The sequence below is a fragment of the Ambystoma mexicanum genome, chromosome 2p, assembly GCF_040938575.1.
Source record: "Ambystoma mexicanum isolate Mex_15411 chromosome 2p, UKY_AmexF1_1, whole genome shotgun sequence".
Taxonomy (NCBI): Eukaryota; Metazoa; Chordata; class Amphibia; order Caudata; family Ambystomatidae; genus Ambystoma; species Ambystoma mexicanum.
In genome coordinates this window covers 1,150,400,022-1,150,427,939 of record NC_090923.1, presented here as the reverse complement: position 1 = coordinate 1,150,427,939, position 27,918 = coordinate 1,150,400,022, and the positions used below count along the sequence as shown (strand labels likewise).

The window sequence follows — 27,918 nt, the reverse complement described above, 5'->3', positions numbered from 1 at the left end:
CAAGCAATACTAACTGTTTCTCATCCCTCCATGTGTTCTTGGCTCCACAAAAGCAACACTTGTCGAGCAATGAAGGCACTCAGGAGAGATCAGGCATCGAGGTTTGAGGAGGAGGAATAAAAAGCCCTTTGGTTGGTAGCTGAAGTTTATAAACAGCAGGTAAATGCAAACATGTTCTTAACACGATTTTCCATAAGTAAAATGCATTTTAAAATGTTGGCGAAGTGCACAGTCAGAAAAAAGTACTACATTTGTATTGTATTTATTACTAAAGCGCAAGCAAGCCCTGGGGCATCTGGGCGCATAACTTACATATACATCAGTTGCAACAATACAGGAAACACAGAGAAGGAATATACACAAATTATACATAGTAATTATATACATAAGGCAGAGTAAACACAGTAGTTAAGTACATTGAATTTGCTGCAGTTAGTTGCACCGTGAGCATAGATAATTAAGAGAATTAGAGAATTAAGACTCCTGCTCGGATAGCCAGGTCTTTGGGTTTTTTCTGAATAGTAAGTAGGATGGTTCAGCTCTCAGAGTTAAAGGTAGGGTGTTCCACAATTTGGCTGCTAGGACAGGGAAGCTGCTGCTTCCTGCCATCTGTAGTTTGAATCTTGGGGGTATGAGGCAGTGTGTTTGTGCCGATCTGGTGGGGCGATTGGAAGTATGACGTGTGAAATTGTCAGAGAGGTATCTAGGTGCTTGGTTAGCAATGCACTTGTGGGTAAGTGACATTGTTTTAAATGCAATCCTTTGACAGATAGCCAGTTCAAGTTGCATCTGAAGGAGGAAAGGTGGTGGGATCGCAGGATGTTTAGTGCAGATCTGATGGCGTTATTTTATATTATTTGCATCTTTTTCATATTTCTTTGGTTGGTTCCCAGGTAAAGAGCATTGCAGTAGTCCGGTTTAGATAGGACTAGTGCTCTGGCTACTAATATGCAGTTCGACTGGGTTAAGAAAGGTCTGCAGGCTGTGGTTAATTTGCAGGGGTAGGCCATAGAGGATGCTGTCACATTGATTTGTTTGGTGAGAGTTAATGACAAGTCTAGATAGATACCAAGAGTTTTCACAACTTTAGATACCTGGATGATGTTGCCATCAATGTTAAAGGTGTTGAATTTGTTGTTGAGTTTTAGTTGTGACACTAGGAGGAGTAGCTCTGTCTTATCATCATTAAGACAGAGTCCATGTTTGGCCATCCAAGTTTGTATAACAAGGTAGATGTCATTTATAGCTTTAGTGTTGGTATCGTGATCCCCTGTGATGGGGATGAGTATTTGGGTGTCATCTGCATAATTGGTGTCGGTGACACCCAAATAGTCGAGGTTGTCGAATAGGGGTTTGGTAAACACGTTGTAGAGAGTTGGCGATACGCAGGATCCCTGGAGGACTCCGCAAGTGACTGGAGATGGGTTGGCCGAGGCTGCAGGTACAAAGACTCTCATAGATCGGTTGTCTAAGAAAGATTGGATCCATTTGTTAGCTTTATCCGAGAAGTGAGCAGCTGAGGTTAGGTGGTTGCAGAGGACTTTATGGTCTACCAAGTCAAAGGCAGCGGATAGGTCTAATAGTAGGCGAATGGCAAGTTTACCTTTGTCTTTAAGGTCTTCAATTTGAGTCTTTAGGTCAATCAAAACACTTTCTGTACCGTGTCTGGGTCGGAAACCAGATTGCCTAAGACCGAGTAGGTTATTCTCTTCAAGTTGTGCTTGAATTTGCAGGTAAGCTGCTCTGTCTAAGATATTTAGCAAAAAAGGAACCGTCGTGATGGGTCTATAGTTGGTTGGGATGCTTGGATCTAACTTTTTTTTTTAGTAGGGGAGGAGCCAAGCAGCTTTTAGGTTGTTGGGGACAATACTGGTATTGAAGGAAGCATTGACTAGGGAGGTGATAAATGGAGCAAGTTCCTTGGCTGCTTCTTTAATTAATGGGGGGGTACAGATGTCCCCCTGGCATTATGAGGGTTTGTGTTTGGTGATTATGTCCTCAACTTCTTTGCAGAAGAGAGGCGAGAAATTAAATGGTTTGATAGTATTTGGGGTCGAGGCTGAGTGGGTGGGTTGCATAGTGTCAGATGGGAGACTATGTTTTTTTTAATTCTATTTTATCCTATAGCATAGCTATTCTACCCAGTAATGCTTTTTCAATGTTGGTGCAATAAATGGTATCTTTGGTGCAGGTGTCCGGAGGAGGCACTGGGGTTTCCAGATCTTTTAGAACATGCAAAGGTTCTTTCGTACTTGATTTAGCTTGACTGATTCAGTTGTTATAGTTGTTTTTCTTAGCCTGGAATATGGCCTTGTTGTAATTAAGGGCAGTTATTGGGTATTTTTCTTTGTTGGGGGGGGGGGTGTGGGCAGACTCTTCCAAAGAGCTTCTGCTTTCCTTTTGATTTTGCGTAACAACCTAAGATGAGGGGTGAACCATGAGTTGAGATGCGAGATAGGTTTGGCTTAACGCAGCTTAATTGGTGTTATGGTGTTGATGGCCTTGAGTAAAGTGTGGTTGTAGAGGTCGACTAGGGCCGTTGGGTCCATGTGTAGAGTTGGGGTGTTGATAATCAGCTGTAATAAGGGTAGAATGTTCTCAATAGTGATGTTGTGATTATTCCTTGTGTGTGAAGGGTGTGAGAGTTTTTTGAGGTTCGTCTAAATACTTTCCTTTATGGAGAAAGAAATGAAGTGGTGGTCTGACCAGGCACAAGGTTTGTGCAGTTGAGGTCAACCAGCCAATCCAGGGTCCTCCCTTTGTTATGCGTGGGTTCATTGATTCGATGTTGAAAGCCTAGTTCTGAGATTGTATTGGCCAGTGATCGAGCGTTTACATCTACAACTACATTCTAAGAACCACTATGAGGCTTCATAGGATCTCGGGGCAGGCTGCCTGAATTAAGGTGGTAGTGCCCTCATCTTCATTTTACATGGAAGCCTATCAGTGATTTCCTTTTTTTCTTTTTCTGGTATTATTGGAGGGAAATGTGTTATTTTAAAGGAACCTATTGTGCATTCTGGGTGGTAATTGTTTATAATGTTTGTTAAATAGCTAAAATAAGCCAAATTGCCTTCCACAACACTAAAATTGTCTAAAATGAAAAGTGAGCTTTTGGTCTGTAGAAGTGTTCTGAGATCTCACACACAGGCAAAACATTTCCATGCTTATGAATATTAATTCAGATCCCATGATGGAGAATGCAACATTGAAAATGCACTGCAGAGTTTGTCCTCAAAGTAGAAAAGGGTAGCCCCACAAGCACTTACTTGGATATAGAGAGGGGAGGAGTGAGTGTGGGCATCACAGCATGTGGCCAAAGTGAAAGGGTCTTGGAAGGGCTTGCATGGTTTGTGGTTCATCCTTATGCAGAGTGGTGCAACTGGAGGAAATTGGCATGGGGTGGCGGACACTCCCAGCAAGATGACTGGATTGAGACTAGTAATGGTATCCCTTGGTGGGCTCTTGGCACTGTTAAGAGAGGGATAGAATGGTTGGGGATGTCAGACTGCTACGTGGAGATGGAAGTAGATAGATTTGGTGCACGCGTGAAGAGCATAATGTAAGTGGAGGAGGTCCATGATCTGTTCTTTCGCATTTTACATTGCATGTACATTGACCGGCACCCCTGTTGTTTTCCAGATCGGGCGAGAGAAGGTCTTGGTGAAGACAAGCCATGGCATCCTGCTGAAGTCTGTATTCAAGAATGACACGGGTCTGTATCACTGCGTAGCCACCGAAAACAGATTCAAGCACACACTGGCTCGCATCCGATTGCGGGTCTTAGACCGGTACCTTGTGGACATGGCCTCGACAGATCCAGCCTCGCTAGCGGACCTCTCACCAGATGGGCAGCTGCTGGGTCAGTCCCCTACTCCTTCCTTCACAAGAAGCCTCCCAGAGGCATTTGAAGAGCCAGAATTACAGGTCATCAACCAGTATTGTGAGAGCTATTGGCAGCAGCTGAGTCACGCACCCCGACCCAAACGTATGGGTGAACTTTCATCAGCCCCACTGACACCTGACACAGAGACTGGGTAACCAACCTGGTTGCCCCACTCCCACAACAACCAGCGTTAACTTGGAATCATTGAGGCCTCATACTAAAACTTCATAACAGACCTCTTTTTGAGGGGCTATCCACTGGGGAGTGCGAGGGATTGACCATGCATCGGCCTGCTGGAATGACACAAAATGTACTACTTTGTTCGGTGTTTGGATTGAAACTGTATGTATTGGGATGGGACTGTTGGTGGGTAATGGGTTTTCCTGTGCATATATATATATATATATATATATATATATATATATATATATATATATATATATATATATATATATATATATATATGGGGCCATGAGGCTGGTTTTGGTATCCTGGACTCAAGCTAATATGGATTAATAGTTGATTCTAGACTGATTTTCAGTTTGAGCCACTGGGAGGGTTTTAGGTGATTGCTATGATTCTGGGTCCTAGGTTTATGGGATAAGGGCATCTATAAGGGGCCATGGCCATCACTATACATTATGGGCTATGCAGTGGGCCAGGAAGTAAGTTAGGAGGCCTTGGTAGGGGTGGGAGGCAACAAGGTACAGTTGAGGGAATGATTTGATGATTTGTGAAATAGTTGGGATTTGGGACAACAGAAAAGTCATTGGCCAAGAGGTATGGTTAATGGGCCAATGAGCTCCATGTTTATTGCAGAGGGTATGATTGGGTGACAAACGGTATGGTGAGAAGCTGCAGGAAGTCATGGGCGTTTTTGGGCTGTGGTTGAGACATTAAAATACTTTGGATCCATGACAAAGGCTGTGGCTGCCATGGTTGAGTTTGGCATAACCTTTGTTGTTGGCGAATGGCAGAGTTGGGGCCATGTGTACTGCTGAGGCCATGGTTTGGGTTGCTCATAGACTACTATGGGTTTTATGCAAGGAGATGGTTTGAGCTGTAAATTATGGATCAAGATCCACAGGTCTTTGGATTGGGAGTTCATTAGGAACCAGGTTTGGATTGAGGGCCATGATTGCATTGTATTTGGAGTTACTGATTCAGTTTGGCTTAAAAAGGATTCTAGGACATCTATTTCTTTTGCAGTTAAAGGTCCACATATCAATAGGGGCAATGGGCCTCATTATGACCCTGCCGGCCCGTAATTAACGTGCTTATAATTCCATTTACTGGCAGGTTTCCTTACTGGCGGAGTACAAGTTTGCCAGTGGTGGTGGCCTGATTTACCTACAGTCAAGAGCTGAAGGAATGTCAGGCACCCCACTTGCAATAAATAGTCGGTATTACCAGCACCGGTAATACCGTAAATCACCCAATGGCGTCCTATGGAATGGGGATTGACCTACCGTTGCCGGCACCTGTAATCTGCTGGTAATTCCGACAGATCAGGCGCCGGTAACCATAGGTCCGTTTGATGGTATCCCGCTGGATTTACCAGAGGGATACCGCCTAACTAATGAGGCCCAATGTGTCATGAAATATGCTTGTTTATGCAGGTAATGAGTTTAATTTGTTTTGGTGGTGTGTGTCTTTCAATTAGGGGACTTTGATCAAAATGGGTAAACACATATTGCATTAGTGGGTGCATAGAACTTTGCAAATGGGGTCATGAATTATGCTGACACATCTTGGACAAGGGTTCGGAAATTGGGCCGTTAACATTGGATGGACTACCAAGGAATTACCTTTGGGCTGGTGAAGTAGGGGGCCAGAGTCCTGGGTTAGGGCTTTTTGGACTGATGGAACTGAATCCTTTTCGGGTGAGAGTATTTTTATTGGTTCCAATGAGTAATTTTGAAGACTAGCTTGTGCTGTGGGTTGGATGCTGGATAACGTTGCTCCTGTGAGCGAGGGACATGTATACCTATATTTTACCATCCTCTTAAGAGTGCCATATTCTGTTAAATTGGATTTCACATGTTTCTGCAACTCTACCTGTCAGTGGCCATCTCACTTTGGGTGTAAGTTGGATTGGAAGGAGAGGGTGTGGTATTTGCATTTTTTAGGTTTTTGAGGGTCCAGTTTTATCTCTCCAGAGAGATTAACCTCTCTGTGAGTTGAAAATTCTTTGAGGGCATTCAGTATTACTCACTTGGACAAGTCGTCTCTCTGTTGTCCTCATTTGGTGCTCATGAAGATTCCCATTTGAAGAAGTAGGGTTCTCTGTGTTTAAAGACTGATGTGTGTCATAGGCTGTTGGCTTCAAAAGGTGATCTAGAATGTGTATGGAGAGACCCCTTCAGTGTGAGTTGTTGGCTGGCAGATTGTTGCTTGGGGGGCTAATTGTACCTCTTTGCAGCACAGCTTTGTTTTCAGTCCTGTGTACACACTGGTGTGTAGATGTGTTGGTGTTCAAACCTTAAAGCAGCAGGGGTGTGCTTCCAGAGGTCATGTATTAATGCTGTCACTGAGAGTACAGCTTCTGATTGGGAACACTTTAGTAGAGTCGTTGTAATTGTGTTGGAGTTCTCTTTGTGTGCACACCGTTGTAAAATGTGGACCGATGTACATTTGTGTTGTGTCTGTTGTTGAACTAGGTTCTGGAACTTTAGGCAAGGTGATTTATGCGTTGCCTGGTGATTTGTGAGGGGACAGCTTTTTGGTAGTTGGACTAGATCCATTCAGTGTGTGGTCTTGTACAGCTTTGTGTTGGGGCTGGGTTGGCAGACTGTTTTTCTGTATGCATCTGTTTAGATTTAAATGCTGTGTGTATCCTGTAATTTAGTGGTTTGGCCCAGAGATGGAAGTTGTTTTTCTCTGGGTTTATGGGTTTGATTGCGACAATGTTGTCTGCGTATTTGTTTTCGGCTAGGCCTCAATTAACAGTGTTTAGGTATTTGTGTGGCCTGTGTTGTTTGATTCTAGATCTTTGTATTAGGGGACTCCGTTTGTAAATGATTGACATATAGCTAGCTATATGTGGGTTGTCTTTAAAGTTAACACTTTAAATTGAAACAGTCTGATTTGTAATGATGCTGTCTTTTGGGGAATAGCTTAGGGTAACAAGCAGTTACCCGAGAGTGGTTTTACATGTAACATTCAAATGTACAGATATGGTTAAAGGACTTCTAAACTAGTGGAGGTTTGTCTTGTTGTCTGACTTTTGCCTTGATGAGCCTGCTTTTGGGGTAGGCAGCGTTTGATTGTCTCCGTGTGAGCGTCTCAGAGGGGGGAGCGTTGTGTTGGGGTGGGATTATCAGAATATTGACTTGTAGTCACCAGCGTGTGCTTGAGAACAGGTTTGCGTCTAATCCATTCAGATTGGATTGTGGGAGTCTTTGGCATTGATTGGAGAGATGGATTGATCCATTCGGGCCTCTCATTTCCTTTGAAGGGGACATTTTTTGGGTTGAGCAAGCAGGCCTGGTTCTTGTATTACAGTCGTCCTTCAATGTGCCTCTTCGAACTGCCAGCTGCCTTTGTGGGACGTCTAAGTGGGGCATTCCCATGGTTACTGGTTATGCCGAGGCATTCCTATGGGAACTGGTGCATTCCTGAGGGTATGGGTGTAGCTAGGTTATTTCTGTGGGCACTTGTCTAGCCAGAGCATTCCTATGAGTGTCTATCCATCAGGTGAATTCCTGCTGGCCATGGTTTAGCAGGGGCATTCCCTGTGGGCTATGGTGGGCAGTACATTCCTACTGGCAGTGGTTTCACCTGTGCCATGCTGCCTGTGGAAGGTGCTCGAACTAGGGCATTGTTGTGGGTAGAAATCTAACTGGAGAAATTGCTGTGGTTAGGGGTCTAGCTGGGGGATTTCATGGGGGCAGTGGGATGCTTGGGGTAGAGGTTTAGCTGGGCCATCCTGTTGGGCAGAAGCTTGCCCAAGGCATTATTGAGAGTGGTCTAGTTCAGGCATACCAGCAGTCGCAATGCCATGTAGAGCTAGATAGCCAGCTTCATTGGTAGTATCAATAATACTTATCTCCAGCAGCTTGCCTGCAGCTGACGCCTTCCCTCTGCCTCCTATATGCGATCACTCGCTGGATCCTTGTTTTTAGTAGGTTGTCCTAACTCTGTTTACCACCCTCTCTCCAGTACTTGACACATCCTCCAGGCACTCCCTTTCGGGGCTACGGCTGTGTTGGCATAACCCTCACACCCTTCCGTTCACACATACAGTCCTCTGCCCAGAATAAGTATGGCACTCTAGAATGAATTCTCCTATACTAAGTTGTATAGACAAGTGTCTGAATACTGCCAAAACCTGGGGTATGTAACTGAACCTTTGTGTTTTTTTTTTTTTAATCCTGTGCTGCGGTTTATGTGGTTCATGTCTAGACACTTCCATCTTGACTGAGCTTTATTGCATAGAGTGAGTGCAAGTGCGAATGGAGTTACTTCCTGATGATGAGGGAGAGATGGAGAGAGGAGAGAGGGGCGAGGGGAGAGAGGGGGGAAAGAGAATGAGAGATTGAATTTGTGTGTGTGTGTGTGAGCCCACTTCCAATACAAACGTTTTTAGCAGAGCATGTGTCTGGTCACTTTGACTGAGGTTTATTGAAAAGTGTATCTAAAGTGACTTTACCATTCAGAGAATGTTAGTGGGGTGTGTGTGAGGTCACTTCCTGACAGTGAGGTTTACACCTGTGAATAACAGGGATAAAGGAAAATCACACAACATGACTGTCGGGTACACATGATACTAAAACGGATGGTTACCCCCAACGTGTCAATTGCTCTTTCTTTGTAGAAAGTTTTTATTTTTTTATTGCTCATTTTTCTAACTCGGCTGATTTTGTAAATGTCTTTTCCACTTTTGAATGTACCAGAGTTCGTTTTATTTTGATATCCTCTTCTGCTTTTGGATTCTAACGGATGTATACAATTAATAAAAGTGCTTTCCTCTCAGTACTTGTGCTGTCCGACTCCTTTACTCTCCCAAGAACCACGCCTTCAAAGGCTTTTCTTGCTCACACATGTTGGGATGGCATGGTCCCTGGGCAACCAGCCCTTTCTGGGCCTGGAGACCGGCAGGGTCCATGATCTGCTTCCCAGTGTTCTACAAAACCATTGACGGAACAAATACCTGATTCCAAAATTTCAATCTACCTTTGATTTTGATTACAAGAAAAGGAAATGTTTTTTTTTTATTGTGCACTAGCCAATTTGATTTTTAACACATTTCAACAGTAATGAAAGAAAGAAAAAAAGCAATATACAATCCAACAAAAATTAACATATTTTAAATACATTTCAACAGTAATGAAAGAGAGAAAAAAAACAATATACAATCCAACAAAAATGTACATATTTTAAGTACAAAAGCAATAAACATCCTAAATAAAAGAAAAAAAGAGAAAAAAACAAAAAAAAAACAGAAATTTGAATCACTAAAAACATTTCAATATAAAACTAACTTCAGTTCCCTTAAACGCCTTCCAACCTCAAATGATAAGGCCGACTCATTCCCAGCAGATAGTCTTGCCCAAAACTCATTGGAATTAATATAAGACTTGTCATAAACAAATCTATTAAAATAGCCAGCCTTAATACTCCAGGTCCCAGAGCAACTAGATAACAAATGCTTAATAGTCTGGAGATCGTTACAGGGGCACCTATCACAGATAGGTGAAATCCCTCCTTCCTTATCTATAATAGCTAGTAATTCTAAGGTAGGAAGTAAATTTAAACGAAATCTCAAAAAGATTTACCTGAACCGAGGATTAGGGGACGACTTTAAATAAGTCTGCAAGGTTGAAAGACGTTTATCTAATACTGTCAAGGAAGATGATCTTTTAGTTTTTCGCATTTCATCAATAGTGTCTATCCAATCATTCAATTTCATTTTTTCTTTCACTTTTAAAGGGTTCTGTAAAAGGAATTCAGCGTCAGTCACAGCCAAACAACAGTTCTAAACATTTTTGCCCCAATCTACATAAGTGGACATTGTTCCCTAGTTGGTACACTATAGCAATTTCCTCAAATAAGGAATTCTTTGGAGGATCTAAGATTAGTCTGTAAAGAGTCATCCACTTCCATTCTAGCCATGATCTAAGTGTTGAAAGACCAAGTTCATAGCGCAAACTAACAATTGGAACACAATCGGCAGACCTAAGGTACGTTTCCAGATCCTAGACTCAATTACATCCCAATATATCTCCAAAGCTAAATTGCTATAACTCAATCCATAAAGAATTATGGGAACTACCTTCCCTATGTATAATCTTATAAGTGGGAGAATAGAAAATTTGCCAGACTTAGAATTGATTTTTTTCCTCTGAGCACATAATTTCACTACTTTTAGATCAATAGATGACACCAAATTACTCTTTGTAGGAAAAGATCTTAAAACAACTCCAGGATATGTTAATTCTGGGACAACCTCTACTGGAGACTGATCCAACTTCCAAACAAAGTTCTTTACTATTTTGTTTGGTCTCTTGAATATTAAGATATTAGATTTTAAAGGATTAATATTTAGTTTATTGCTCCTTGCATAGGATTCTAGGGCGGTTATCAGACGTTGTAGCGCCACCTGGGAGTAATCCGGGACTACTATATCATCCGCATAAGCTAACCAATTTATTTTAGAATTGCCGATATATGGAGATATTAAACCAATATCATTCAACCAATTGGTTAGATCCGCCATAAAAAGAATGGAAAGCAAAGGAGCAAGTAAACAATCTTGTTTTACCCCTCTAGTTATCCTAATAGGATTAGAGAGTAAACCCGATCTACCTAATCTGACCCGCATGTAGTTATTATAATGCAGCTCTCTCAGTATAGAAAGTAAACCAGGAGGAATTCCCCAGGCATCAAGTTTTTTCCAAAGTAAATTCCTATCGACCAAATCAAAAGCCTGGAAAGGTCAATCCAGGCTCCAAAAAGGGTAGGGCCACCCTTTGTAAATGACTTTACAGCCAAACAATTTAAAACAAGCCCATTCAATGAAGTAGATAGACCCTTCCTGAAACCAGATTGCTGCTTTGGGATAATACCCTTTGATTTAACCCAGGCTTCCAATTCCCCTAGGATGATGCCCGAAAAGATTTTATTATCTGCATCTAACAAAGAGATAGGACGATAGTTAGCAGCCAAAGACCTATCACCCTTTTTGTAGATAGGAATGACTATGGACTGTTTCCAGGAGTCTGGGAATCTCTTCTGTATGATGATATTATCAAAACGTATTTTTAAGACCTTCGCCCAGGTTATTGAGTCCATTTTCAAAATCGAATTATTCAGACCATTCGGACCTGATGCTCTAGAGCAGGGGTGCACAACTGATTTTGACAGAGGGCCGAAAGTACCTTGCATGAGGGCTATAGTGGGCCGAAAAGTAAATGTGGGCGGGGCGGTAGGCGGGGCGTGGCAGGAGGCTTTTTAAACCCCCAAGTTGTACTAAACACATGGAAAAAGAATGTTTTTGAGGGGTAACGATTTTTATTTGCATTTCAAACTTACATTTTGTACTACACATTTTCCATTGTTATAATTTATTTATATTTAGTTATTGTATCTCGCCTGTTTAATTAACTTATATATATTTTATTGACCCTAGATTGGACATGCCGTTATTTTGGACTGCTACAGTTTGCTATTTGGGTTGCCCAAGAGGAGTATGGCCTTCGTTGAGTCAGGTTTCCTCAAAAAGCCAAAGATGAACATCTCCTAACTGTGCCTGTTTTAGCTTTATTATTGGGTTCACTCTTGGAGTGCAACACTATGCCCCATGGCCCCCTCACCCCCAACCAAACACTATGCCCCAGGGCCCCCTTACCCCCAACCAAACACTATGCCCCATGGCCCCCTCACCCCAACCAAACACTATGCCCCATGTCACTCACCCCCAACCAAACACTATGCCCCATGTCACTCACCCCCAACCAAACACTATGCCCCATGTCCCCCTCACCCCCAACCAAACACTATGCCCCATGTCCCTCACCCCCAACCAAACAATATGCCCCATGGCCCCCTTACACCCAATCCAAACACAATGCCCCATGGCCCCCTCACCCCCAACCAAACACTATGCCCCATGGCCCCCTCACCCCCAACCAAACGCTATACCCCATGTCAATCACCCCCAACCAAACACTATGCCCCATGTCCCTCACCCCAACCAAACACTATGCCCCATGTCCCTCACCCCCAACCAAACACTATGCCCCATGGCCCCCTCACCCCCAACCAAACACTATGCCCCATGGCCCCCTCACCCCCAACCAAACACTATGCCCCATGTCCCTCACCCCCAACCAAACACTATGCCCCATGGCCCCCTCACCCCCAACCAAACACTATGCCCCATGGCCTCCTCACCCCCAACCAAACACTATGCCCCATGGCCCCCTCACCCCCAACCAAACCCCCACCCCCCAACTCAGCACACACACAAACATGCACCCATAAAGACCCGAACCCCCCACCCCCTAACTCCAAACCCCCCACCCCCAACTCAGCACACACACTCTCAAGCATGCACCCATACAGACCCAAACCCCCCACCCCCCAACTCAGCACACACACAAACATGCACCCATACAGACCCGAACCCCTCACCCCCCCCAAATCAGCACACTCTCAAACAAGCACCCATACAGACCCGGACCCCCACCCCCCAACTCAGCACACACACAAACATGCACCCATAAAGACCCGAACCCCCCACCCCCCAACTCCAAACCCCCCACCCCCCAACTCAGCACACACTCTCAAGCATGCACCCATACAGACCCGAACCCCCAACTCAGCACACACACAAACATGCACCCATACAGACCCGAACCCCCCACCCCTCCAAATCAGCACACTCTCAAACAAGCACCCATACAGACCCGAACCCCCCACCCCTTAACTCAGCACACACACAAACATGCACCCATAAAGACCCGAACCCCCACCTCCCCCAACTCCAAACCCCCCACCCCCAACTCAGCACACACACTCTCAAGCATGCACCCATACAGACCCGAAACCCCCACCCCCCAACTCAGCACACAAAAAACATTCAAATACAAACATTCATACACATCCGACACACCCCCCACCCCGCATCTCAACATAAACACAAAATACATTCAAATACAAACATTCATACACATCCGACACCCCCACACCCACGCATCTCAACATACACACAAAATACATTCAAATACAAACATCCATACACATCCGACACACCCCCCCACCCCCGCATCTCAACATACACACAAAATACATTCAAATACAAACATACATACACATCTGACACACCCCCCACCCCGCATCTCAACATACACACAAAATACATTCAAATACAAACATTCATACACATCCGACACCCCCCCACCCCCGCATCTCAACATACACACAAAATACATTCAAATACAAACATTCATACACATCCGACACACCCCCCCCACCCCCGCATCTCAACATACACACACAAACATAAAGCAAAACAAACCCGACACACAAACACAAACAGAGCACTTACCGGAGACGTGCTGGAAGGCTGGAAGGCAGGTAAACTGGAACGCTGGAATCGTACTACGGCTGACGTGGTCCAAGGCTGAAATGCCTTCCGGCATCAAGCCTTATGGACCACGCCAGCCGTAGTGCTGGCCCTCCATTGGTGCAGCACACACGCATTACGTGGCTCGTAGGAGCGACGTGGTGCGTGTGTGTGCTGAGCCAATGAGGGCCAGTGTTTTGTCTGGCCCGGAAGACAACAAAGACTTTCCTAATGGAGGGCGGCCACAAAGGAAAGTGTTTGTGACTCGCGGGCCGGACAGAAGAGCATGGCGGGCGTATGTTGTGCACCCATGCTCTAGAGGCTGAAGATTTCTTAATTAACAATTCTAGGTCCTGGACATTGAAATCTAAATCCCAGTTAGATGTTAGAATCTTCATCCCACACTCTGGAGCCTCAGAATTATAAACCTTAGTAAAATGATCGAGCCACACCCCCTCCTGAACTACTGAGTCCTGTTTCTGATGGTGAGCTACCTCATTCATTCCCACCATTGACCAGAAGTTACGAGAATTCCTGTGAGAGAGAGCAGAGAGCATTCTCTCAGCATCCTGCTGTAACACCAGATGCTTGTGGGCACAAAGCCAATTCCTATAGTTGTTCTTTAGCTTAGCTACTTCTGCCCTATAAGCTTCCATACATGAACCTGAATTCTTTAGGATGGATCTTTGATACCTCATCTCGAGCTTTTGGGTACTGATTTGACCATTAAAACAATTTTATGGATCTTATGGGGTTTCTGTGAGGCAAACTCCACTGGAGTCAAATCAGATAAATTCATAAAGAGCCCTGGCATGCACAACTTAGATAATTGCTGAAATGGTAGAACACTCACCCTATTTCTCAGGTTCTCATTTAATAGTTGACCCCCTTTTGGAAACTTTCTAATTACATTCCCAGCCTTATTAATGAGGAGCTCTTGACCATAGCAGGGGACCTCCAGAGCACACTCATAGAATAGGGCCACCTTCAACATAGCATGGTCATCATTATTACCATCCCTGACATTCAAACTACGACAACTCTCAAAAATATTTCTCGATGCAAAGAGATAATCAATCGTAGAGAAGGAGGAGCCTCTATGCCAGGTAGCTGAATTTGGAATGGCCCCCCTGATGTTACCATTCAGCATAGAGAGATTCCAATCCTTCATAAACTCTGACCATATTTTACCATTACTAGATTTCTGTTTAAGCTTTCCCGACCTAGGGTGCACTGTAGAGATACATTGAGAATTTAGATCCCCGGCAATAAGGATGTCATCTGTCGGGAATCGTGAGGAGCAATCCACTAAACCATCAGACAGTGAGTGCATGCAGGAACTCTAATAGCGGACAGGCCTCATGATTCCAATATAAATTTACCACTATCCAATTAGAGCAATTTGAGGAACATCTTCTTGACAGTCTCACTATTAGAATCCCCTGAAAACCGTTTGCAATGATAACAGAGGATTTAAAAACTTCATTACTAGAGGCCACCAAAAGACCCCCCTCCCCCTTGGTCTACCTGCCCCTGAGCCCACGGCCAACTGTTGTAGAGTAGAAAAACCATCTATACCCACCATACAAGTTAACCATGTTTCTTGAAAAAGAATTAAATCAAAAGATTCAAAAATATCAGACTTTCTGGGCTCCTCAGAGAAGGAGGCATAACCTCTAGTATTCCATGATAAAACATTAATCTGGGTACCCCTAAAAGCTTCAGTTGGGTCATCCCCATTTTAAGAAATACTTGTGAAATAACTTCAGGGAGCAAATCCATCACATTCAATTGAGTAACTGCAGGAACTGCCTCAATTGTAGCTCCCCTTACTTTCTCGAGATTCACTGTCTGACGTAAATGGGCAGAAGCGGGTGCCGGACAAGATAGAGAGAGCTTCAGACCCCTCTGGTTCCAAGCCACCTCTTCACCCATAATTATGTCTAAACCCAGCCTAGACTTCAAGTCTACTGCAGCCGTATTTGTATCTGGGCTTAACGGAAAACTCACAGCCTCAATGTCAACTGATGAAAAGTACTTCAAAGCAGGAATTGACTTCATTTCCGAAAGAATTGCAGATCGATTTAAAGGTGATTCGTTCCTTATAGATGGAATGAGCCTTGACAAAAAGATTCTCATATCAGGATTCAGCTTATACAGATTATTGTCTGACTTCTGAAATCCTGAAGAAATATTACTCGTCCTCGGAGGAGCTCCGAATCCTTCCGGAATTACAGGACCAGTAACAGGCATTAGTCCAATCTGTAAATGGTCTATAGGACCAGCCGGCCTATGAGAATCAGAGCAATCTGGTGAACAGTTAGTAACATCAGTAGACTTAGTCTGAGATTTTTCAGTATTAACTGATACAACCTTAGAACAAGAACTTAAGGCCAGCCTCTCCGATTCTTTCAAAAAGATAGGAGCAATTTTCACCAGAGGGATAGGCGGACTCCTTTTCTGTTTTGTTAGCAGAAAGATGGGAGCAATTTTCTTAGATTTTTCTAGAGAATCAGTTTGACTTCCCACCGTTGATTTCCCAACAGGCACTACACTTTCGGACACAGTCTGTGCTTTTTGGACTTACAAAATAGAGACTTTCTTCCCCATTTTAAAATCAGGGGGTCTTGCAATCAGATCCGTTTTAGATTTATCCAGGATCTTTAATCCTTCTTTTAACTTACATAGATGTTGATTAGTATCAGAGGCAATCTGTCTTTTTTTCCGTTTACACTGTTTCTTGGGAGGAGAGATGGTATCATCCACCACTATCGCCCTCCTTTTTCTTTTCTTTTTGGATTTTCCATTCAGTTTCTTACACTGTTGTACTACTGAATCTACTTCAGTGGAAGAGATATGTATTTGGGAACCCCCCACCAAAGCCATAGGTTGGATATCAGGGTCCGACAGTGCAGCTAATCTCAAAAACTCCTCCATTACAGAGACAGAGAGAGGAGTATCATCCAAAGTGGTCTCAGGTAGAATGGGGGCAAGGGTAACTGAGGGACAGTCCTGAATCCATAGGTCAGAACGTTCAGCTTTTTCTAGTAGAGTCACGGACACCTTTTTTAAGTCCCCACAAAGATCAGTCAAGTGATCCATTTTACAGGCTTGGTCCTTTACTTCTTTGTGAAGATCACTCAGAAATCCACCCAATGAATCATTAACGGCTGATTTTAGAGCCACCATAGTTATTTCATTTACTTCCAAGTCCTTCGTAATCTCTAATAAGATGCCCGAATGTTGGTAAACCTCAGTTTTCCAGTTTTTGAAGACCTTAACCAGGGAGGATAGTACAACATTTAGGGCCATTATAGTAGGAGGCACAAGCTCTTCAGGAGTGTTCTCAACATCATCAACTGGCCTCTCATGAGCAGATGAAACGTTTGATAAATCATGAGGCTTCCTTTGGGGCCTCTCTAAGTCCAGTTGTGAGGTCCCCCCCATATAGGAGGTGAGGTCCCCCCCATATAGGAGAACACCGCTTCCAGCTCCAACATATCATCATCTCTCGGCTCCTCAAAATCATCACGAGGATGAGCCAAGAGCGCTTCTGGGTGAACTACGCCCTCCCCAAGAACCAATAGAGGGAGCGAAGGATTAGACAAACATGGATCTATTGTTGGAACAAGATGGTTTGCTATCACCTTCATGGTGGACGTCCTCGGGGTAAAATCCAAATTGTCTTGGAAGAGGGCACAGATGGGATGATTCAAAGGCATTGAATTTGCCCTCCTTTTCCCCCATCCGCAAAGATAAGTCCTGAAAACCCGAGCCAGTAGGGACTTTAACACACAAAAAATGTGAACTTTTTTGTGTGTTAAAGCCTCCTTTTTATAATTTTGTTAAATGAGATTTAAAATTTTGTGGATGTAAATTTTTCTAACGCAATTTCCTTCATTGTTTTAAGGAAAGTGACCATGTATATGTGTTTACACATAAAACATTCTCCTATACTCAAGTGGAAATGGCTTCTGTGATTGTAAATAATGATAAAAATTACTAAAGACTCACTTGTTGTTGTACCACTATTAAAATTACCATACGATATTGCTTACTAAATTTGACTAAAATCGAAATAAGATGTTCCTGGCCCTTCAAGGTCACTAGAGAAACGGGGAGCAAGAAGGGGAGATTGTTTTTTATAGACTGTGGTCCTTGGATCTAGATAAGGGGCCAAGTTGGGCTTTAATCAGTGTTTTTTTGGGATCACACTCGATCTGGCGTGGATTTACAAAGTCAAATGGATGTGGTTGTTTGTGGAGGGACTCTTGCCCCCTTAATATTACTGCAGCATTTCAGGTTCTATTGAAACGGTCATTGTGTAGATGTTTCCAGAAGAACATGGTTATAAAGTCAATGTTATTTTAAAACGTCGTCAAAGAAAGCAGTCATTTATTTGCAGTTAATGCTTCTATAATTTAAGATGTTTCTACTGGTGTTCTCGCATTGAGTTTGGATCCCACTCTCAACAGCAATAAAGCATGGGCCAGTTTAAAATATAGTATTCTTAGATAATGCATTAGACTGAGGGGGGGGGGGGGGCGTCCATTTGGGAAATCTTAAGTGCATGACAAAATTAAATAGCCAATGAGAATCAAGCCTCCCTCCTCATGCCAGCAAGCGGGCCTATGAGCAAATCCTTTGCAACAAGAGTACCTCTGATGTCATTGCTAGTCATTGGCTCCCACACTTTGTCACGCACTTGGGAGTCGCCCACATGTAATCCCTATGCTCTGCCCATCTAATGCCATCTCCAAGAGTGGCAAATGTTAAGCTGGCCCATGTGGCTGCCCACTGTCATTTAAATAAGTATGTCGGCACAATAGCGCTCGGGCCCCCGATTACCAGACCTTGGTGTTCAAGGCAAATGGGAAGTTGACAGAAATAATGTTTCTTTTTATCTTAATATTGCTAGGAATTTTTGACCTTCCCATGTCTGGTAATGTTTGATAAAAATGAATAAGAAGAAACACTTAAGTATAGTTCAGAACAAGAAACTATTAAATAGGTATTGAATGGCGCATAGACACTTCAGACTAAATCAAACGGTTTAGGAAATGATGAATGCGTGGGGGTCTTACTGTTTTATAGTCGTTTACTAACTATGGCCTTCTTCATTTAGGGTGCAGAAACGCCACACTAATTGCAATTCAGTCCAGGAGAGGGGGTGGGTGGCGAAAAGTAAGACTTTCAATAGAGCAACAGCAAACTCTGTGTTCATGATTACAGGGAGCTCAGATATTAAGTCCATCCAACCTAACCATTGGCAGGAGTCATGCTCACAATTTGGTGTGTTTAGGGTGGAGCGCAGGGACGAGATGAAGTTGACGCCACACCCACAGTGGGGTACCCCGCATGCTGCTCTACTTTCAGTTGCCCTTTGTAGTGCCGCATTTAGATTTAGGATATGAGAGCATCTCTGGTGATATACCAGTGGGTCAATCCATGACTAATTCCTGTGCAGTCTGCTACAGCTTAGCCTTTGTATCGTGTTATTTCTAGTCGGGTCATATTTACTTGGATGGGGATGGGGAGGGGGGGCATTGGTTTGCCACTTGCCTGAGTTGGGAGAGGAGTTGGGCTACCTGGGCGAGGGAGTTAAAGTTGCAGGGATCAGACTACTTTGACTAGGCAGGCTTTTAATCTTTTGTGGAACTCCTGCATATCCAAAGCTGTGCAGATGTCTGGTGGGAGGGTGAGGAGTGAAGCCTGTGCATTATGCGGCCAAGACTGGTGGGGTTATTAGCTAAAATGGATGCAGGTACATTAATCGAGGGCAATAGATTTTGTAGAGGTGGGGGTTGCGGGGGGGGTCCATTTTCTCCTTGAAAAAGTCTGCAATGTGTTGAGAATGATTTGCAACCAAGCACTCAAAGACCAATGTGGAGCGTCTGTACAAAAGGTGTATGTAGAGTGGTTCTAACCATTTGCCCTTACAAGTTACGTTCCCGTATCTCTAATAAAGGGAAACGGCTCCCTTCCAGAAAATACACAAATTAGAAAGACACAACCAATTATCGGCCATTGTTGAAACTGACAAATCTTCAAAAAATGTGCAGTTATTGAACAACTGCAAGTGTAGCTGGAAGCCAACGGCCTGCTCCACAATAACCATTGGTTTTAACATCACAGCAGTAGATGGGTACAGGTGATGCAGATCCCAGGGCAGCTCCTTCTAAAAGCGCTTTGGAGAATGCACTCTAGTATCCGCTTGTATGCACACCAAGAGGGAGGGGACTGGGCAGTCCCAGGAAGCTGGCAGCTCCTGTGCACTTTGTTCTCCTTGCAGAGGCGTGGAGATTCAATCCAACATATCGGTACAAGCTGTCGTCAGCTCACACCATAGAATCAAAGGGGAATGGGAGACAAACGGACAGAAAGCACGAGCAGTTGGCTTTTCACCTTACAGGATACAAGAACACACACATTTGAGGCCTGTCAGGCTAAGGAGGGCAAGCAGGGCAGGCTGAGACCTGGAATGCCCAAGCACAGAACTACCAAGCCTCAATCTCAATCCCAAACTGCTTAAACCGGAAACCAATTTGGATAAAACCCTCATTTAGGACAGCCCAAAATGGTTCCATGTGTTAAAATCATGGCATAAATGGCTGTGGACACAAAATATCGCTGCAAAAAGGCTGTGGTTTTGCCGCTGCAATCCATGGAACGGATGTGGGGGACACCCCACGCAACACCTGGCCCCATTATGCCATTTAAGGGGAGATGGGGAACACCCATGCAAATCCCGCTCGCCTTAAATGGTGTAATGGGGTACACCTTTAACGGGTCAAACCACAGCATTTTTGCTGCGATTTTTTTTTTTTTTTTTTTTTTTTTTTTTTTTGTGTACAGCGGACATTTTTGCCGCAATTTTGGCACTGCATAACCCCCAAAATAGTTTAAAAGTGGGAAAGGGAGGGAGCGGGTGTGGGAGTTTGGGGAAGGAGCTCATCTGGAGACTGCTAGTGGAGAGCACCGGAGGGAGCGGGTGTGATAGTTTTGGGAAGGAGCTCATCTGGAGACTGCTAGCGGAGAGCACCGGCGGGTGGGGAGTTTTGGGAAGGAGCTCATCTGGAGACTGCTAGCGGAGAGCACCAGAGGGAGCGGGTGTGGGAGTTTGGGCAAGGAGCTCATCTGGAGACTGCTAGCGGAGAGCACCGGAGGGAGCGGGTGTGATAGTTTTGGGAAGGAGCTCATCTGGAGACTGCTAGCGGAGAGCACCGGATGGAGCGGGTGTGGGAGTTTGGGGAAGGAGCTTATCTGGAGACTGCTGGTGGAGAGCACCGGAGGGAGCGGGTGTGATAGTTTTGGGAAGGAGCTCATCTGGAGACTGCTAGCGGAGAGCACCGGATGGAGCGGGTGTGGGAGTTTGGGGAAGGAGCTTATCTGGAGACTGCTGGTGGAGAGCACCGGAAGGAGCGGGTGTGGGAGTTTGGGGAAGGAGCTCATCTGGAGACTGCTAGCGGAGAGCACCGGAGGGAGCGGGTGTGGGAGTTTGGGGAAGGAGCTTATCTGGAGACTGCTAGCGGAGAGCACTGAAGGAGGTGGGGTAGGAGGAAGAAGGCTGCAGATGGTGTGCAGGGAAAGAGAAGAGATTGGCACTGGTGAAGGACGAGGAGTCGATTGGCGCTGGTGAAGAGGCAGAGAGGAAGATGGAGGTGGTGAGTAGTAGGCATGGGATTAAATGGGGGGGGTCTGGGGGTGAACCGAATGGAGAGGTTAATTACCAGGAGTGAGGAGAGGTGTAAACCAGAGGTTGGCGGAATGAGATGGTTGAGGCAAATAAAGGAGGAAGGACATGTGGTGGATAGAAGAGCAGGAGGAGTCTGAAAAGCGGAAAGCACAAGGGCAGTGCCAAGGAGAAGGGAATAAGAGAAGGGGCCCCTAGGTGCATGCTTTGTGGCAAGATGCCGCTGAGGATAGTGAGTGGGCGGAAGGGCCACAGAGCCACAACCCTTAGGGAGATGGACAGACGTCTAGTAAAGTGTCAGATCTTGCGGTTCAAGGTGAGATCAGGCAGTGCTAGCTCACAGGATTGGGGGTGTTTTGCAGTTAGGACAGCTAGGAGGTTGTGGGGACTGGTTTCAGGGAAGATCGAGTCTGGTGAGTGGTGTGCTGTGCTTTTAGCCTGTGTATTATATTTTCCTTAACACAGTTACACACTGTGATGAATCATGTGGAGTCCTCACAAAGACCCTACATAAAGTCTCCTCCCAGGTGGCCAGGGGAAGGCAGCTACTAGCTGATCCTGACCGTGGGGGTGGTATTAGCCTGGATGATCACCTGGGAGGAGAAGAGCCCCCAGAGGAACAGGAGGACTCGGTTTGGAGGGACACAGTATTTGTCTTCCTTGGAGGAAGAAATGTCAGTGATGCCAGGATATGTCATGGGTTGCTGTAGGAGGGAGGTGTTTCTTGATGGTGGTGAAAACTGCCAATCGTTTATTGAGAGTAAGAACCTCCCTCACAAAGACACCCACATTTAGGGGACAAAAAGCTTCTTTGATCAACATGGGAATGTTAAATGTGAATCTCAAAACTTAAACATCTTAGATTCTGAAAACTCTAACTCTCCTGTAAATTAGAACCATTCATTAAGCCCTTATAAAACTCCTTCAGAAGATGTAATTAAGGATAGAAATGAAGATGGTGAATTTGGAAACGAAATTCAGAGTAAAAGAGGTCATTTGAACATTGAGGACTTAAAGTCCCATGATGCCCAAAGTACTGGAACGAAGAAGAGGGATGCAGTTGCAATCTATTAGTGTTAATGGCCCACACCTGAGTGGGATTAGGAAGTATAATAGACCCATTTAGGTGTAGGCCAGGAGGGGAAGTGGAGTGATTGCAGTAACTCCAAGTTGAAGTTGCAGCAGAAGTTGAAGGGAAGCGGAGAGACGCCGGAGCCACCGCTGTTAGAAGAGTGGATGCTGGTTCTGAGAGGGTCTCTACCATCAAGGACCCTGTGTGCAGATCTTGCCCAGTGGGAAGTGTTGTCCTGGAAAGCTTCCCCTCTGATGGCGAGGTCGCGCAGCGGAAAGCATTCATTTAAAAAGCTTCCTCCATTGTGATTTGGGCTCTGGTGGCAGGTGATTGCCGGAGTGCCGGAGTGTCCCTGGACCAGGGAGCGCTCCTTTCCTGACCTGCGTGGGCGGCAGGAAGCAAAGAGAAGCAGTTTGTCTTGCTGAGCGAAGCTGAAGCCCTCAAACACAGCGGAGTAAGCCGATGCGTATGTGGCACCTGGTGAGTTCACTAGCAGTGTGACCCCGGAACGCTCTGTGATCACCTGCTGGCTGCGTCTAATTGTGTTGAATACCTAACTGATGTAAAGAAATTGAAGTGGCAGAATACCAATAACATTGACTTCAGAAATAGACAAGAAAGATGTCATTATACGTATTAAGGTCAAATAACCCAAACCCAGAGAGGGCAATATTACAAGAAGCTAATAAGAACTCCTATTGCCAAAGCCAAGAGAAGGCAATATCCAAGCAAGCTAATAAGAACCAACATTGCCATAGCCAAGGGAGGGAAACTGAGAAGCAAGTTGATTGTAAACCCTATTGTCAAAGTGAGAAAGAAGCAGTAGTTGGAAATGACCCAAACAAGCATTGTCTAAGCTAAAGAAGAGCAAGTGGGAGGAAAAGCCATTGCCAGGATTTGGTCAATATAAAAGCAGGAAAACAAGAGTGGCAGAAAAGCTGCCCTCCTGATGGAAAAGTATTTGGGAGGAGAGGAGGATAGCCTGCATTGCATGTGGCATAAACAGCACCAATGTGTTTCAAGTCCTTCCAGAAGAAGTATTCATTGCTGATGTTGGAAGTCAAAAGACTTTACTAAGTTGTTTAAAGTAAACTTTACCACAGAAGTACTTGTGTTAGTGTTAGGAGTTTAGTTAGTCCGGCCAGGTGAATATACCATTTATCAAACACAATTGAGCAAGGTCATACAAACCCTAAGGGAGAGAGGATACTAAATCCTGACAGTCAATCGACACAAATTTGATTGAGATGACTGCTACTATGGTTCTTATTTAATGCATAAGCAGCAAGTGTTAAATACACAAAAGGTAAAGTTATTCAACAAAATACATGGGACAAACATGGTGTAGTACATGGATAACAGTACCCAAGCAACGGTATTTGAGTTTAAAATGTTAACTAATTACATTCTCTATGTTCCCTGCTAGGGGAATGCATGAGGCACAGACGGTGTAATCACACTATAGAATGGACATGTGTGTACAAGTGTATGGTGTTGACAAAATATTCAACACAAGAGAAACAGGTCAACACAACTGTGTTTCGGCCTTGGAGCTATCCTTGGGTAGCTGTCGTTAGGTTGGCCTTCATCAGGACAGATCAGTTAGTGTACGTGAAAGATCCTATGTAATCTCTCGGGAAGATGGACAGAACAGGAGGTCAGGAGTGTGTCGGGTTTGAGTTAGGTTAGAATGAATTAAATAAGCAGTGAATGCGTTAGTACAATGTCTCTGTCTCTCTCTCTCTCGACAGAAAGAGAGAGAGAGCGAAATGAATATGATGATTACGGATCTTATCGTAGTCTGAAAGCACGTTGGCAAGATATCGGAGATAACACATCATCAGATAGAAGCAGGAAACAAATTCCCCAAAGGTGAGATCTGTGGATAATGACCAAAGAGTGAGTGTATGAGATACTGTGAGGTTCGGTATTCAATACTCTGTAGTTTCAGAAACAAGAGGGAGCTGGAAGCTTCTTACCAGCCGGTGGCCTGTATATCTGATGAATAAGAGTAGCTAGGTCTCCAGGAAGTGGATTGTGTGTATAAATCCAGATGAGACTGGGGACAAGGGCAGGGACAAGGATTAGTTAATTGGCCGTTATCCTAAATGTACAGGTAAGTCAGTAAACATAGAAACGTGGATCAAGAGCTAGGCTAGTTGATCAAAATTATCAGAGCCAAGGCTAGTCCAGTGTGGAAGAGGCTAGCTGGGGCTAGTGAGAATGATCAGTCCATGCGTGCCCATATTGATACCAAGAAAAACCATCTGCTACTTGGATGGATGGTTTCAGTGGTCAGAGATGCTGTGGTTAGAGTGCCCAAATACACCCCAGTGGGTATCTAATTTTAGTGAGTCACGTAGAGGTCTGGCATTATTGTGAAACGACAACATTAGGAATCCGGAGTACACAAGGGTTAGTAATATAACTACTGTGCGGATCTGGTATCTGTGGGAGGAATGTTTGGAGTGGTGCCACCAAACATGTCATTCTATTCAGATCGTGTGCCCGCCGATCATGCAGAAACCGGTCTAAGGCGACATGAAATAAAAAATACCTTGCACGGTTTACAAAAGTACAAATCCGCCGATCTGTGAGAGACCTGGGCCAGCCTCTCGTCCTTAGTGCGGCTGAGCAGTGTACGGTTGCTATGGGAACAACAGTATTTATGGCGGTGGTCATTTTGAGCTGTCTATGTGGCAGCTCTTAACTGCATCATACTTGAAATGTGCTAATTAATGGTCCTGTCTGCTTTAAGACCATTAAAAATAATTTGGAAGACTAATTGCGCTTTGACGATAAATGTAGTGTAAAAATAAAGGATTGTTACACCGGTTGCCATGGCAACCAGGAGCGTGCCGAAAATATCATGGCGAAAGAATTCAAGTAGAAAACCATGGTGAGAAATCAATGTAGGGCATGTGTTGTCCAGTTGTGTGATCTAAGTGGGACAATAACATGTGTTAATACAATTTGTAGGAGCTAATGGCTGGATCATACATCGTGTTGTTACATCAACATTATACATAATCACAGTGATCACGTTTTGAGGAGACAGTGTTGTATATAGTTGCAGCTGAGGTTATACATTGGGGAGAGACAATGTTTCAGTCACAGCCAAGATTATACATTGGAGAGATGATGATGTTATAATCACGTAATATTTACAGAGATTGATGCTGTATACATGACATTACTCATCTATAGTCTTCATCTACAGGGTGATTTCAGTGAACCAAATTGGCCCTAGTGGAAGCCTTAGATTGTTAATTGGTATATATACCAATTTGCTGGGTAGTTACTCTATATCCAACAGAACGAGATACAAATCATAGTTCTGTGCACTGCAGAGTCAACAAAAATCATGTCCAGTGCTATTGATCAGGGAAGCAACAACACAAAAATGTGTATAGTAGGTAGATTGGCTCGATGTTGAGAGCATCACCTGTTCATGTTAAATGGATTATCGAAATGAGATGTATGCAATCAGAGCTGATGTGGTGCACAAAGTTAGTCACATGAAGTGTTTCCGCTTGAGAATGATATTCAATCCTTCAGTCACAGTGTTAAGCCTGTGAACCCATTTTTGCTCAAGTTGGGTAAGGGTTCTATCCGTGTCTCCTCCCCTTCTGGTGGTGGACAGTTTTTGTAGGACAAACCACTTTAGATCCATGTGTGTGTGGTTTTTCCGAATGTAATGATCCACAAGGGGTTTTTCAGGTATTTTGTTCTTGATACATGAATGATGTTCACAAATTCTGGTCTTGATTGCTCTCATCGTTTTTCCAACATAAAGTAAGCCACATGGGCATTCGATGATATAGATGACTTGTTTTGTGTTACAGTTAGTGTGACCCTTCAAAATACATGTGATATTTTTGTATTTAAACACTTTCTTGGTTTCTGTGAATTGACTAGCTAGGCAATGTCCGCATCGGTGGTGACTTTGCACAGGTGGAAGGTTCCACAGGGCGGTTTGAGGATTCACGGGTTCGATGAAAGTGTGGATGAGGGATTCCATCAAATTGAGGTTCTTCTTGAACGCAAATAGTAGTGTTTTGTTCAAGGACCCAGTGTTCTTTATGAGGTGCCAGTGTTCCTTTATTGTGTTTCTCACAAGATTGCTTAGTGGACTATAGGTGTCATGCATACAAGTCTGTCTAGGTCTTTCTTGTTGTACTTGGTGAGACATATAGTATGGTCTGTGTTGGCCGCACGTTTCTTTGCATTCTTGACAGCTTTCTTCGGGTAACCTCTATCAAGTAGTCGATTTTGTAGATCAACGGCGTGTTTCTTGTAGGCGTTCGAGTCAGTACAGTTTCTCCTGACCCGTAGGGCAGGTTGTATTTAAGGCCTTCTGGGTGGTAGCTTCCAAAATGCAGGAGTGTATTGCGATCAGTGGGCTTATGGTACAGTTCTGTTTTCAGTAGATCTGATCTGAAAATGTGTAAATCAAGGAAGTGGATACAATGGAAGTCCCACTGCATTGTGAAGCGTATATGCTGGTAACATTGGTTCAACCATTGTTGGAATGCGGCAAGGTCTTGTTGGTTACCATGCCATATTTGATAAATGTTGTCTACATATCGTTTCCAAACGAGGATATTATCTCTGTATGGGTTGAGTTGAGAGTTGAGCTGTGATGTAATCGGTTTCATATTGTGCCATATAAACATAGCCAATTTAACCTATCCAAACACATAATGACCCAGCCGAACAGAATCTCTTGGAAAAAGGGTTGTCTTTTGTACCGGCAGCAAAAGCCTTTGAAACAAAATTAGAATTGAGACGGTTCTTCCGGAACATCCGACTCAAATAATTTTTTGAAGTCTACCTCCCAGAACATTCGCACCAGTCTGACGCCAACGAATCAAGGACCAACAAAACTAATGAGAACATCACAGATCTAAAAATTAAATCAACTTTTTTACCACCCCCGCACACTATCCCATGCGAATTTGAAACATTTGAGAAACTTGTGACCAAGACCATTACCATGGGTATGAGCAACAAGAACTACTACCCAGATAACCTGCCACCCGAAGAAAGGATGGCTCTTGCCATTAAAGAGCAACCAAACAATTACCATAAAACCAGCCGACAAAGGCGGGGGGGGATAGTGACCCTGGAAACAGAGGATTATGACAAAGAATGTCTACGTCTGCTGAGTGACACAGACTCATACTTACCTTTACATCGGGATCCCAACAAAGACCTACAAGAAGAAATTAGAAGCCTGACGCGTCATGCACGTGAACAGTCTTGGATTTGTGAAGAAGAATACACCTTCCTCAACAAGACACACCCTCACACTCCGGCCTTCTACATCTTGCCTAAAGTGCATAAAAATACTGAAAAACCTCCTGGACGACCCATAGTGTCGGCATGCAATTCTGTCTTTGAACCACTGTCCCTCTATACAGATTTCTTTTTGAAACCTCTCGTGAACCAGATGGCTTCTTTTCTCAAAGACAGCATGGACACCATCCACATGCTGAATAGTGTCACCATGAAACAAGAATATATTTTGGGGACAATGGACGTTGAGGCTCTATTCACCTTGATACCACAATGAGAGGGTTTAGAAGCCCTCAAGATTATCCTTGACAGAAGAGTGGACACCATCTCCACCCCAACCAATTTCATACTCGAATGTGTCAGACTGGCCATGTCAGAAAACTTTTTCTTGTTTCGCGATC

General features: G+C 44.2%; 1 protein-coding gene across 3 annotated transcripts in view; it reads left to right on the top strand.

Moving 5' to 3' along the window:
- The window catches only part of LOC138567247 (semaphorin-3F-like), a 548,170-nt gene extending 539,307 nt beyond the window's left edge, over positions 1 to 8,863 (top strand). For all 3 annotated transcript variants that reach the window (XM_069645257.1, XM_069645255.1, XM_069645256.1), the window contains exon 18: positions 3,643 to 8,863. In XM_069645257.1, the coding sequence (XP_069501358.1) occupies positions 3,643 to 4,041 (399 nt within the window). In that variant the 3' untranslated portion in view covers positions 4,042 to 8,863. The remainder of the gene's footprint in view (positions 1 to 3,642) is intronic.
- Positions 8,864 to 27,918: the final 19,055 nt, after the last annotated feature.